The following is a 12,696-nucleotide window of genomic DNA, read 5'->3' as shown; positions in this document are numbered from 1 at the left end:
CCAAGCACCATGTAATGAAAAGCTCAGGCAGGATTATTGACCAACAGAAGAAATGTGGGAAAAGACCCAGCCAGTCCCCAGCCATTCCAGACCTGGGAGTGAAGCCAGTTTGGAAATTCCTGGCCATCTTGTCCCCCAGGTAAATGTGAAGAACGACACAGAGCCCTGCCTACGTTGCAAAATGATCTACAGATAAATGACTCTTGGTGATTTAAGCTACTATGATTTGCAGTGGTTTAATTTGCAGCAATAGATAACAGAAATAAGCATATGATGGGATCTTCAGAAAGTTCTGGAAAATGAGTATTATGAGAAAACTATGCATACATTTCCATTTTGTTTTCTTTTTGCCAGAGTTTGTGTGTTTGTCAGAAAGAAAAGAAGAAAACACTCCCTAATGGGGCACGGTCATGTTGCAACCCTTTTGCCTTCATTTGTGTATCCGCTCAGGATTGAAGACATGTACACACTTATGCTAGGTGTGTTTTTGTTTGTTTATTTGTTTTGCTTTTTTTTAATAGACCACAGGTTAGTTTATTTTTAACACCCATCATGCCATGAATTCATAGGGAATAGGTTCCAGTAGCTCCGGCTCCTTTCCATTGGTTCTCACAGAGTGTGCTTCTCTGGGTGGAGCAGGCTGGCGCTTTAGTTGAACCCAGGTCCCTTTCTCTTTGGCTTCTTTCTTTTTCTGGTCATTTTCCTTCACACGTTTTAGGAAGCTATCTCTGCTCTTAGAACGCTTAATATGCTCAATACACACATTGATTCTCTTGGCAAGAATCTTGCCCTTAACTTGTTGGTTCACAACAATGCCAACAGCATGCTGGGTAACACTGTAGACTCTTCCAGTTTTGCCATGGTAACATTTGTGGGGCATTCCTTTCTGAACAGTACCCATTCCCTTGATGTCTACAATATCACCTTTCTTGTAGATTCGCATATATGTCGCCAAAGGAACCACTCCATGTTTTCTGAAAGGCCTAGAGAACATGTATCGGGTGCCTCTCAGCTTTCCCTTTGTGCTCGTCATTTTGGTTAATTACTGGAAGATGGCAGTTCCGGCCAAAAAGCCTTGGTGTGTTTTTCAAGATGCTGGGCCAAGATTTGAACTTGAGTTGGCCATATGTGGTCCTGCTGCTATGCCACAGAGCTGGCTCAGCCTCGAATCTTTTTTGCACCAAGGTAAACATATCATTTAATTCTCTATTTCCACACAATTTTTGAAGTTCTCTGATTTACCACAAATATCAGAAACAAAAATCCAAAGTACTCAATTTCTACTATCCTCAGGGAAGTAAGGGAAACTATTGCAACCATGAAACATAAACAGCATACTATTAACAATATGTACACAGAACAAAGACAGTTAAATGAAAAACAAGATAAAAGAAATAAAAAGTCAATTGAGGGACCTGCAGGTGGCATGGCGGTTAAGGCGTTGGATCCCTACAATGCACACCGCAGTCGGAGTCCCGGACCTGGCAGCTTGCTTTCTCACTTTCTCTCTCTGATCAAATTTAAAATTAATTAATTATGGGACCAGCAGGTGGCGTGGTGGTCAAGGTGCTGGACATTCCCACATGGCCAACCGGGGTTCAAGTCCTGGACCTGGTGGCTTGCTTTCTCACTTCCTCTCTCTCTCCCTCTCACCCTCTGTCTCTCTCTCTGGTCGAATTTGAAAAATCAATGAATGAATAAATAAATAATAAAATAAATATTTATTTTAAAAATTAATTAATTAACTGTTTTTTAAAAATGTGTTGTTCTTGTTCATGTTTCACATAATGTTCTAGTCCATCCTGTTGCTAATAACAGAACATACCTGAATCTGAGTAATTTATTAAAATAGAGATTTATTCAGCTCATGGTTTGGAGGTCTGAGGTCCAAGGCCCAGATGTTGTTTCTTTCTTGGATGCTCAATAAGCATCTCAGACTTAGAATTTCCAGACTAGGGACCAGCAGGTGGTTGCACTGCCGGATTCCCACATAGCCAACCACAGTTCAAGTCCTGGACCCAGCAACTTAAAACTCACGCTGGGTGTATGTGTGTGCATGCCCAAAATCCAGAGAGGAAAATGGAGGAGAAAGGATTGCGCTGCGGCCATCCCCTGGGGGGGTGGGAGGGGTGGTGGTGGTGATTTCTTATTTTCTGTCTCTCTGGTGAGGGTACGTGCCCTATTACAAAAATCTCTCTCAAAAGAGAGAGAGAGAGAGAGAGAAATTTCAGATTGGAATTCCCAACTCTGTTACTCCTCTAGAGCTAAAATCCATAATGCCCCCTGACATCCCTCTCTCCCTCTCATTGTAGTCCTGCCTTTCCTCCAACAAGCCATGTTCTCCCTAACTTCAGGGCCTTTGCACACACTGTTCCCTCCACACTAACTCTCTTCTGCCTCAGACATACCCTTTCTGGGATCTCAGCTCGCAGGTCACCTCCCCTGAGCCTTTAGGGCCCTCCCCCCACACAATTTATTCTCACTCCCTCCTTCTGCATAGGCAAATAAAGAGCAGAAGTGCAAATATACTCTCCACTCCAGCTGCGTCCCAACTCTGGCTCTCCGGCCAGGCACCGTCACTGAAAGGTCCTGTTCCCCAAACCTCAGGACGCCTGCCCCTTCCTTGCCCCACTGTCCACTCCCCACACCTACCTCACACCTCAGACCCCGCCCCTTACTGCTCGGAATCAGGAACGTGCTGTTGGGGGCGGTGATGGAGCCCCGGGGGCACTGGGAGCCCTGACGCTAACCAGCTTTTCAAGAACCGGGCTTGGCCAGGGCGGAGCGAGGTACATCCCCGGGAGGGAGCCACCAGCTCTGCAGCTGGGCTCGCAGTAGACTCAGACTCCAACTGGCAGCATGGCCAAGTTCAGGGTGAGGGTGTCCACCGGGGCGGCCTTCGGGGCTGGCACGTGGGACAAAGTGACTGTCAGCCTTGTGGGAACCAAGGGAGAGAGCCCCCCACTGCCCCTGGACCATTTCGGAAAGGAGTTCTCTGCGGGCGCTGTGAGTGTGTGGGGATAGAGAAGAGTGGGTAGGGTTGGGGGTGGAGGAGGCAGCGGGTGGGAGCTAGAAGGAGCTGAAGGGACGGTCCTCGGTCCTCCGTCCTCGGTCCTCGTATATACTAACCCTTCCCTCAGGAGGAGGACTTCGAGGTGACACTCCCCCAGGACGTGGGCCAGGTGCTGCTGCTGCGCGTGCACAAGGCACCCCTGGCGCTGCCTTGCCCGCTTGGGCCCCTGGCCCCGGACGCCTGGTTCTGCCGCTGGCTCCAGCTCAGGCCACCGACCGATGCCCCTCTCCTCTTCCCCTGCTACCAGTGGCTGGAGGGGGCGGGGAGCCTGGTGCTGTGGAAGGGGGCAGGTGAGGGAGAAGGGTTTGAGCTGGGACCTCGGGAGAGGTAGAAGGGGGGGAGGAGAATGATGCTGGGGAAAGGGCCTGCGGAGTGGAGCTGCGCAGGTGTGAGCTGGGTAAGGGGGGCAGGCAGAGGAGGGGGCTGAGAGAAGTGGGAGGTGGCAGCCTGGTGTGGGAACCACTGTACTTACCTGGTGTGGGGGGAGCGGGTTAGAAAGGGGCGGTAATAGTGGAGGGGGCATGGCTGGGGCCAGAGGTTAGGATGGCTTTTCTCTTCCTCTCCCCACCTACCCCCTCCTCCCACAGCCAAGGTCCCAGGAGAGGACGACCACCCCATACTCCAACAACAGCGCAGGGAGGAGCTGCAGGCCAGGCAGCACAAGTACCGGTGAGGAGGGGGCCCAGAGGATGAGCTGCGCCTGGGTGCTGCGGGTGATGACACAGACTAACACACACACACACACACACGTGCCTCCTTCTGGCCTATGGGAGTGTGCTCTGGGGGGCTGTCAAAGGGTGGAGGTTGCAAGGGAGCTGGGGCCACTGGTGAGGATTCCTGACGCAGAGTGTCAGGAACTGCGCTCAGATGCAGGCTTTGTACTGGTCTCTGGGGACACAGAAGTCAGGGGATTATTCGGTTCCTGGTGAGTCTATGTGTGTCCTGAATTTCACTCCCGAGAAAACCATTGCACCACACCTGCCAGTAGCAGGCCCAGGAGAGGGACGGACATTGAGGTCTGTCTGTGGAGGTCCAGGACCCGTCTAGGTCCTGCCCAAAGCAGTTGTGAGATCTTAGGCAAGTCATTTAATCACTTTAATCCTTATTTTCTTCTGCCAAAGACGCTAAGATTACCAGTCGCACCTGGGTTATTAGGGAGACCAAATGGCTAAATGGGTAAGAACGGAGCTAGTCAGTCAGCTGCCAAGTGTGTGCTGCTGCTATTCGTTCAGTCTCCCAGTCAGTTCTACTCCGACTCTCTAGGCCCTTCACCCTTAAAGTGATACCTCAATTGCACGGCACCGCATGGCCTGGGGCTCGTTAATGATAACGCCTTGGGCTCACCCAGAGCTACTGACACAGAATCTGCATTTCACCAAGCTCTCTAGGTGTAAGTGAGCACCACAGTCCTTGACAGACACACATTCGAGTCTGAGAAGCAGGATTTGGTCACCACCTGGTGGCCGTGTGCTTTAATTGCAAATCGTGCTTCCAAGTGGAAAGTTCCAACCCAAAAGCGATAGTTGAATGGACCAAAGAAAAAATGAATGAGAGGAGGACAGACTGGAGGGCCTCTGCTTACAGGGATGGGATTTTACCATTTTCCCCAAAGTTCTTCAGCTGTGTTGCTTGGGATTTTTTGTTTATTCATGTTCATGAAAGAGAGTGCATTTGTGCACACACACGTGCAAGAGAGAAGCTTTGACAGGGTCTCACCACACTGAGATTCTCTTTCCCCTCCCCTCCTGCTCCTTAAGATCCTGGGGCTAGCAGGTGGCATGGTGGTTAAGATACTGGACTCCCACATGGCCTACTATGGTTTGAGTCTCAGACCTGGTGGCTTGCTTTCTCATTTCTCTCCCTCTTTCTTTCTCTCTCCATCTCTGTCTCTGTCTCTTTCTGGGGAATTAAAGAATAATTATAATAATAAATAAAATTAAATATTAAAAAAAAAAGTCTTGGGTACCCAACTCACATTCCCGGCCTGTTTTCAGGCTGACTGGGAGAGCTGAATCCTCTGTCGGCCAGATGCCTTCAACCTTGCAGGGCACTTGTATTAGCCCTGCTCTGCAGTAGCTGGGCCTGTGTCTGCTTGTTTGGTAATAGGATTTAGAGATGCCATCGGCTGGGGCAGAGGAAACTGCTGTGGCTCCCCCAAGTTGTGGGGGTTGTGAGATGTCTGCTGAGGAGAGGCAGCTGAAACCTTTGGAGCAGTCCCTGTTTCAGGACAGTCTTCTCTCTGCAAGTCCATTTGTGTTAGCCAGGAATTATGTGGTTGCAAGAACAAAAGCAAACTCCAACTAGCAGGCAGAACAAAAAGAGATTTGTCAGCAAGGCACGGAGATATTTACCGAAGTGTGGGCAGGAAGTGTAGCCAGGTCTCACAGGCCAGAAACTAAGGGGACTTCTCTCTGTGTGTGTCTCCAGAACTCAAACAACCCAGTGGCAAAAACCAAAGACTCCAATTTGTAAATGGACAGGGGTGGCCTCATGCCTAGTGGTTAAGGGAGCTGGATCCCACATGGTTGACACAAGTCAAGTTCTGGCCCCAACAGTTTGAAAAACATGTCAGTTGCATGGATGGGCGTGTGCCAGATTTCAACAGGATGGAGAAATGGAGGAGAAGTGATTGGGGCATGGCCACGCCTCATTGGGGTGCTTTCTCCTTCTTTCTGTCTCTCTCTGGAGAGTACACATGCTCTCTGGGAAAAAAAAATTGAATAGAGATTTCTCAAATGAAGACATACAAATGGCCAGAAAGTATTAATATATGGAAAAAAAGTGCTCACCTTCTTTCATCATCAAGAGAATGCAAATCAAAACCATGATAAAGTATCCTCTCTTGTTAGTTAGAATGGCTAGTAACAAAAAGCATGCCCTGGGGGGATGGTCGTGCTGCAATCCTTTCTTCTCCATTCTCCTCTTGGGATTTTAGACACACATGCACGTGCGTCCCTCGTGCCTCCCTACCCCTTTTTAAGGTTTTTGCCATGTGTTTGCCAGAGGGAGACAGAGAAAGTAAGAAATTACCCTCTATGGGGGATGGCCATGCAGCCTTCTCCTCCATTCTTCTCTCAGGATTTTGGGCACGCGCACACACACACACACACACACACACACACACGCCAGCCAGCGTGATTCTCAAGCCGCAGGGCTGGGACTCAAACCACAGTCAGCCATGGGGGAATGTAGCAGCTTAACCACCATCCCACAGCCCCTATCTTTACATGCCATAATCCAGATATCCAGAGAGAGAGAGAGACCATCTCTGTGGTTCGGCCTCAATCTTGAATCCCTTGGGAAGGACTCATTGGCCCAGCTCTGGTCAGATGCTTAGCCCTGGGTCAACCAACCATGGCCAGGGGAGAAGTCTCAGTGGGACATGGCATCTCCTCAGCAGCCTTGTTCTGGAGGGGAAGCAGAGATCCCAGGAAGGCCCTTGCTCACAGAAGGGAGCCAGCTCTGACCAGGACCCACAGGGGGGCCGCCACTCCCTCTGCCCTAGTCAAGGGGCTCCCTGAGGCCTCTTGCTGACCAGCTGTATGCTCTGCCCTCCCTCCAGCTGGAAGACATACATCCCAGGTTGGCCTCACTGCCTGGACGAGAAGACTGTGAAAGACCTGGACCTCAACATCAAGTACTCCACAGTCAAGAACACCAACCTTTACCTTGAAGGCAGCTCTGCGTGAGGATGCCCACCCTGTCCTGCCCCTTGGCCTCAGATGCTCCATGACCCCAGCCTTGTAGCCTGTCATATTCAGTCCCTCACCACCTGTGATATGAGTCATACAGCCCAGGGCACAGCCCCCTGCCTGGTACCAATTCTCACAAGGCAGTGGTTACCTTCAGGGCAGGGACTACCTCAGGTCCTGGGCACTGGTTTGAGATTCCAAGACAGATAAGGCTGACAGGGAGGGTCTCCCAGGGCCTCTTGCCCCACTCCCACCCCTCGGGTCACTGGCAGGTTTGCAGAGCTGAGGATCAAGGGGTTGCTGGACCGCAAGGGGCCCTGGAGGAGTCTGAAGGAGATGAAAAGAATATTCAACTTCCAAAAGACGCCTGCAGCTGGTGAGGCACTTGGGCTGGGCTCTTGACCTCTTCCCTAGGACGTCCATTCCCATGGCTGTCAGGAAACCATGCACTAATGCAATGCTTGCCAGACCTCCTCCCCCACAGAGATAAAAGGAGATGCGGTGGGGCCACCAGGTGGTGTGGTGGTTAAGGGCGCTGGACTCCCTCATGGCCGACTGTGGTTCGAGTCCTGGACCTGGCAGCTTACTTTCTCACTTTCTCTCTCGATTGCTCGCATTCTATCTCTGTCTCTTGCTCTGTCCCTCTCTGGTCAAATTAAAATAAGTAAATAAAAAAGTTAAATAAAAATAATTCTAAAAAAAAAAAAGCTTTTAAAAAAGGAGATGTGGCTGGGGGTAGAGGCATGGGGTCCCTGAGCTTCTGTTCAGCTACTGCACATCAGACTCTGGGCCAGGGGTTATGGACACGGTCCTCGTGCTCACAGGGCTCCCAGTTGAGCAGGTCAGTAGATCGTAATAGACTCAAAATCAAATAATTAGTTTCATTTGTGAAAAAAATGTCCTCATTGGGGGCTGACTCCATAGACTAGTGAGTAAGGGAGATGAATCCCCCCATGACTAAAGGCAGTTCAAGTCCTGGCCCAGGAAGCTTGAAAGGCACACTGGGAGGCCAGTGGGTGGCATGTTGTTTGGGGTACTGGACTCTCTTTTATTGTTTTCTTTTTAAGAGGTTTTCGCTATAGGGTGTGTGCGCTCACCAGAAAGACAGAGAGAGACAGAGAGACAGAAAGCGAGAAATCACTCCCCAGGGGGGACGGCCACATCACAATCCCTTCTCCTCCATTCTCCTCTCGGGATCTTGGGCATGCACACACATGTGCCTGGTGTGAGTTTAAGCCACTGGGTCCGGGACTCGAACCGTGGTCAACTACATGGAAGTCCAGCAACGTAACTCTTATGCCATGCCATCTGCTGGTCCCAGGGGTACTGGATTATCATATGGCCAGTTGCAGTTTGAGTCCTAGACCTGGTAGCTTGCCTTCTCACTTTCCCTATCTCTCTGATGAGCACACATGCACTATAGCAAATTAAAATAATAATAATAAATAAATAATTCTTTTTCAAAGACTAACAAAAAACATACTTGGTGCATGTGTGTGCGTGCGCCCAATCCCAGTGGGATGGAGAATAGATTATGACGCGATCACACACACTTTCTTCCTCTCCCTGCCTCTGCCTCTGCCTCTCTCTCTCTGATGAGCACCCTCTGCCAACTCAAAACAAAACAATATGAAACCTGCCCGTTGGCTCTGATGAGTGTGCAAAAGGGGGGCCTGTCCTAGCTTGGAGGGGGCCATGGAAAACTCACACAAGGGGATGACTTACGCAGAGACCTCAAAGCTGAATAGGAATGAGCAATACCAAGAGGGGCCGGAAGGTGGTGTGGTGGTTAAGGATGCTGGACTCCCACATGACTGACCACAGTTCGAGTCCTGGACCTGGTGGCTTGCTTCCCCTTTCTCTCTCTCTGTCTCTCCCTGGTCAAATTAAAAAATAATAACAAGTAGAAATAAATGAATAAATGATTCTTTAAAAAAATGCCAAGACTGGGCAGAGGCATTTAAGGCTCAGGGGATAGCAAAGCTGAAGATGAAGGGATCTGATACCTGAAGAAAGAACGCTGCTGTCTGTGGGGTCGGGTTCTGGGGAGCAAGAGCAGAGTGCAAGGCTCAGCTATTGGGCTCTGGTGTGGCCCAGAGAGAGTGGTGGTTTCAGAAAGGGAGTGCAGGAGAGTGGAGTGGGGGGTAGGAAGGGGGCCGGGGGGCCAGGAGGTACTCAGAATGGAGAATCAACAGGAATTGATGGGAGGACGAGGGGGAGGACAAGAGAGGTTCTCAGGCTCAGCTGGGGGCGATAGGGAGTGGAGCTGTCACCTGTGCATCAGGTAGGGAGGGGTACCTGGTATGTCACACCAGCGGCTCGTGAGTCATCCAGGGATGTCAGGTGGGCTGGGGACTAAGATGCTGTCTGGTGAACAAGCAGTAGCTGAAGCCAAGGGGCTGGGGTTGTCACCCTGAGAAAGCCATGGAGTGCCAGGATGGACACAGAAGGAAACTCCCCTGTGAAAGTCAGGGGACACCTGTGGGAGCAGGGTGACCAGTCCCCGTGTCCCCACCCTGCAGAGTACGTGTTTGAGCACTGGCAGGAGGACGCCTTCTTCGCCTCCCAGTTCCTGAACGGCCTCAACCCCGTCCTGATCCGCCGCTGTCGCCGCCTCCCAGAGAACTTCCCAGTCACTGATGCCATGGTGGCCCCGGTGCTGGGCCCTGGGACCAGTCTGCAGGCTGAGCTGGAGGTGAGGGGCGCAGGGCTCCAGGCTCTGTACCCCCATTTCAGTGTCTCCAGACCCACCCCCTACTGGAGAGGGAGGGGCGCCTTCACATTTGTTAGGGACCTACTGCATACTTAGTGCTAAGAACACCCTCTACCCTCTCCCAAAACACACCCCACTCCCAGCCCTGAGCCTCTCCCTTCTACTACCCCCACCCCCACCCTTCAGAAAGCCAGATGGCAGCCCCAGCACCCCTTCCTTCTCCTGCAGAGGGGCTCCCTGTTCTTGGTGGATCATGGCATCCTTTCTGGCATCCAGACCAACGTCATTAACGGAAGACCTCAGTTCTCTGCGGCCCCAATGACCCTACTATACCAGCGCCCAGGGTGCGGGCCCCTGCTGCCCCTCGCCATCCAGGTCTGCAGCAGGGCAGGGGCAGGGCGGTGGTCCGACCGAATGGCTGGGAGACGGCCAGCCGGCTGTCTCACCCCCCTCAGCCAGACCCCTGGGCCCAACAGTCCCATCTTCCTGCCCACCGATGACAAGTGGGACTGGCTGCTGGCCCAGACCTGGGTGCGCAATGCCGAGTTCTCTGTCCACGAGGCCATCACACACCTGCTGCACGAGCACCTGCTGCCCGAGGTCTTCACTCTGGCCACACTACGCCAGCTGCCCCCCTGCCACCCACTCTTCAAGGTCAGTGGCTCAGTATGGTGGCCCAGACTAGGCCCCAGATCCTCATGCCTAGGACTGCCCCTCTGAGCACCTTTCTGCAGCAGACCCTTCCTTCCCGGCTGGGGTTCAGAGCCCCATCCCTTTTCAGCAGCGTCTCCTCGCACACCTCCCCTGGGAGCCTGCTTTGCAGTTGGTAAGGTGAAAGCCATGCCCCAGAGAGCCTCCCTGCTTAGGGGAGCTCAGACAGGAGCCCAAACCCTAGGAAAGAAGAGACCGGGAGCTTGCAGATGCCAAGGTGCAAACATGACTTTGAGGGACCCACAGGCTGTCTGCAGATCACTCCAGGGGGCAAAGAGGCCTGGGAGGGAGGCCCATGAGCGGCAGGGTAGTTTTCCCGTGGACCTGAGGCTTCTGCTCTGTGAGGGGAGGCGCTTTCTCCTCCCAGGGTCTAGGGCTGCTTGCAGTCTCCAGTTCTTGCTTAGACGCAGGCCCTTCTCTGTGCCCTTAAGCCCCGGCTGACTCCTAACCATGTGCAGCTCTCAGGGCCTGGCATGCAAAGGGGGGCTCTGGGAGATGGCTCCACATTGCCAAGCCTTGGTTTTTGTGGTGCTTCGCCTGCCTGGGGGTTAGGAAGTCACTGTTAGCCATCTGCTCAAGGGGATAAAATGATGATTGGATAAAACGATCTGCCGCCCTGAGAGAGCAAGGAGCATGCCCGAGGTTACAAAGCAAGATACCGACTGCTCTCTTCACCCTGTCATCTCTCCACCAGTGACTTGCAAGGCTTTGTGGGGAAGGTCTGGGGCCAGGGCAAGCCAGGCCTCACCCGTGTCTGCCACCTCCTGCCCCTTCCAGCTGTTGATCCCACACACGCGGTTCACACTGCACATCAACACGCTCGCCCGAGAGCTGCTCATCGCCCCCGGGCAGGTGGTGGACAGGGTAAGAGCTCCCTTAGGGAGGGGCGCAGGGGGAGGCTCCTTCCATGGGAAGAACCTGGGGTCCTGGGGCAGGATGGCCCCTCGCCCCACAACCTCCTGCTGCTGGAGCAAGATCTCTAGTACTCAGGAGTCCTGTCCCCTAGTCCACAGGCCTTGGCATCGGCGGCTTCTCCGAGCTCATACAGAGGAACATGGAACAGCTGGACTACTCGGTCCTGTGTCTGCCCAAGGACATCCAGACCCGAGGGGTTGCAGACATCCCAGGCTACTACTACCGGGACGATGGGATGCAGATCTGGGGTGCAGTGGAGCGGTGAGGGGCTGTTGCAGGGGAACCCAGGGACTTGTGGGGGAGGCAGGATGACTGGGAAGAAGGAGGAGGGCCAGACAGGGTCGAAGGCAGGAACAGACCCCAGGGCATCTTGCAGCTTTGTCTCGGAAATAATCCACATCTACTACCCGAGTGACGTGTCTGTCCGCGATGACAGAGAGCTCCAGGCCTGGGTGCGAGAGATCTTCTCCGAGGGCTTCCTAGGTTGGGACAGCACAGGTATGGGTCCTTCTGCCCTTGGGCCTCTAGACGGTCCTCAGGACCCTAGTAGCCCTGGTCCCAGCCCAGTTTTGCCCACAGGTATCCCGTCCTCGTTGGAGACCCGGGACGCCCTGGTGTGCTACGTCACCATGGTGATATTCAACTGCTCAGCCAAGCACTCTGCTGTCAGCGCAGGGCAGGTGAGGAAGGCCGGAGCTGGGGTGGCCGGATGGAGGTGGCCGGCTCCTGGTCCTCATTCTGCCTGCTTGGCCTTCAGTTTGATTCCTGTGCTTGGATGCCCAACCTGCCGCCCACCATGCAGCTGCCACCGCCCACCTCCAAAGGCCAGGCAAAGCCCGAGGGCTTCATAGCCACCCTCCCCCCAGTCAATGCCACGTGTGATATCGTCATTGCCCTTTGGTTGCTGAGCAAGGAGCCTGGAGACCGAGTGAGTACGGGGGCTGGGAGCCAGGCCAGGCTGAATTAGGTTAAGGGAGGGTGTATGGGCCGGCAGGTGGCATGGGGGTTAAGGCAGCTGGATCCCACATGGCCGACTGTGTAATATGAGTCCCAGACCTGGTGGTTTGAAAGACACACTGAGAATGTGTACATGCGTGCCCAAAATCCTGAGAGGACGGAGAATAAGGCACTGGGGCCTGGCCATTCCCCCATGGAGCGCTTTCTCACCCTCCCTCTCCATCTCTCCCCAGTGGGTTCACACACCCTATAGCAAATTTTTAAAATAAATAAATAAAAGAATAAGGGAGGGTCTATGGTTTACCCTCCCTGGTTCAGATCCAACCCTGCCGTCCAGTAAAAGGGTCGCCTCACCACACCGAATCTTCCCGATGGGACACGCGGGCATTAGACATTTCACGATGAGAGTCAAATGAGATGATGCAGAGTCATCCTTAGCTACAAAGGCAATTTGTTATCGTGTTCCTTTAAGACTCTGAATTAAGCTTTTATTCCTCAAAAGCAGATCATCTTCATTTGGGTGAGATCTATTTAAGGGGACAGGCATGGTTGAGGCTCAGTTGGAGGCTGCTTCTGGTCCCCCAGGGTAGGGAGTTGGGACCAGAGTTGGCTAAGGGGTGGGGCGGGGGTGGGGG

The 12,696-nt window shown here is 52.9% G+C and overlaps 1 protein-coding gene across 4 annotated transcripts in view; it reads left to right on the top strand.

Annotated features, from left to right (window-relative positions):
- Positions 1 to 2,859: 2,859 nt before the first annotated feature.
- The window catches only part of LOC102495182 (arachidonate 15-lipoxygenase B), a 10,112-nt gene continuing 275 nt past the window's right edge, over positions 2,860 to 12,696 (top strand). The window contains exons 1-13 of one of the 4 annotated variants that reach the window (XM_006151762.1): positions 2,860 to 3,006; positions 3,141 to 3,363; positions 3,661 to 3,742; positions 6,636 to 6,758; positions 7,038 to 7,141; positions 9,288 to 9,460; positions 9,707 to 9,853; positions 9,929 to 10,132; positions 10,967 to 11,053; positions 11,196 to 11,365; positions 11,481 to 11,602; positions 11,684 to 11,784; positions 11,862 to 12,032. In XM_006151762.1, the coding sequence (XP_006151824.1) occupies positions 2,860 to 3,006; positions 3,141 to 3,363; positions 3,661 to 3,742; positions 6,636 to 6,758; positions 7,038 to 7,141; positions 9,288 to 9,460; positions 9,707 to 9,853; positions 9,929 to 10,132; positions 10,967 to 11,053; positions 11,196 to 11,365; positions 11,481 to 11,602; positions 11,684 to 11,784; positions 11,862 to 12,032 (1,854 nt within the window). Of the gene's footprint in view, positions 3,007 to 3,140; positions 3,364 to 3,660; positions 3,743 to 6,635; positions 6,759 to 7,037; positions 7,142 to 9,287; positions 9,461 to 9,706; positions 9,880 to 9,928; positions 10,133 to 10,966; positions 11,054 to 11,195; positions 11,366 to 11,480; positions 11,603 to 11,683; positions 11,785 to 11,861; positions 12,033 to 12,696 lie in introns of all 4 variants that reach the window. The other 3 variants (XM_006151761.1, XM_006151763.1, XM_006151764.1) reach the window with 3 other exon arrangements.

The sequence above is a fragment of the Tupaia chinensis genome, unplaced genomic scaffold, assembly GCF_000334495.1.
Source record: "Tupaia chinensis unplaced genomic scaffold, TupChi_1.0 Scaffold000330_1, whole genome shotgun sequence".
Classification (NCBI taxonomy): Eukaryota; Metazoa; Chordata; class Mammalia; order Scandentia; family Tupaiidae; genus Tupaia; species Tupaia belangeri.
Note: the sequence above shows the minus strand (reverse complement) of the source record. Positions and strands in the feature narration are given on the sequence as shown.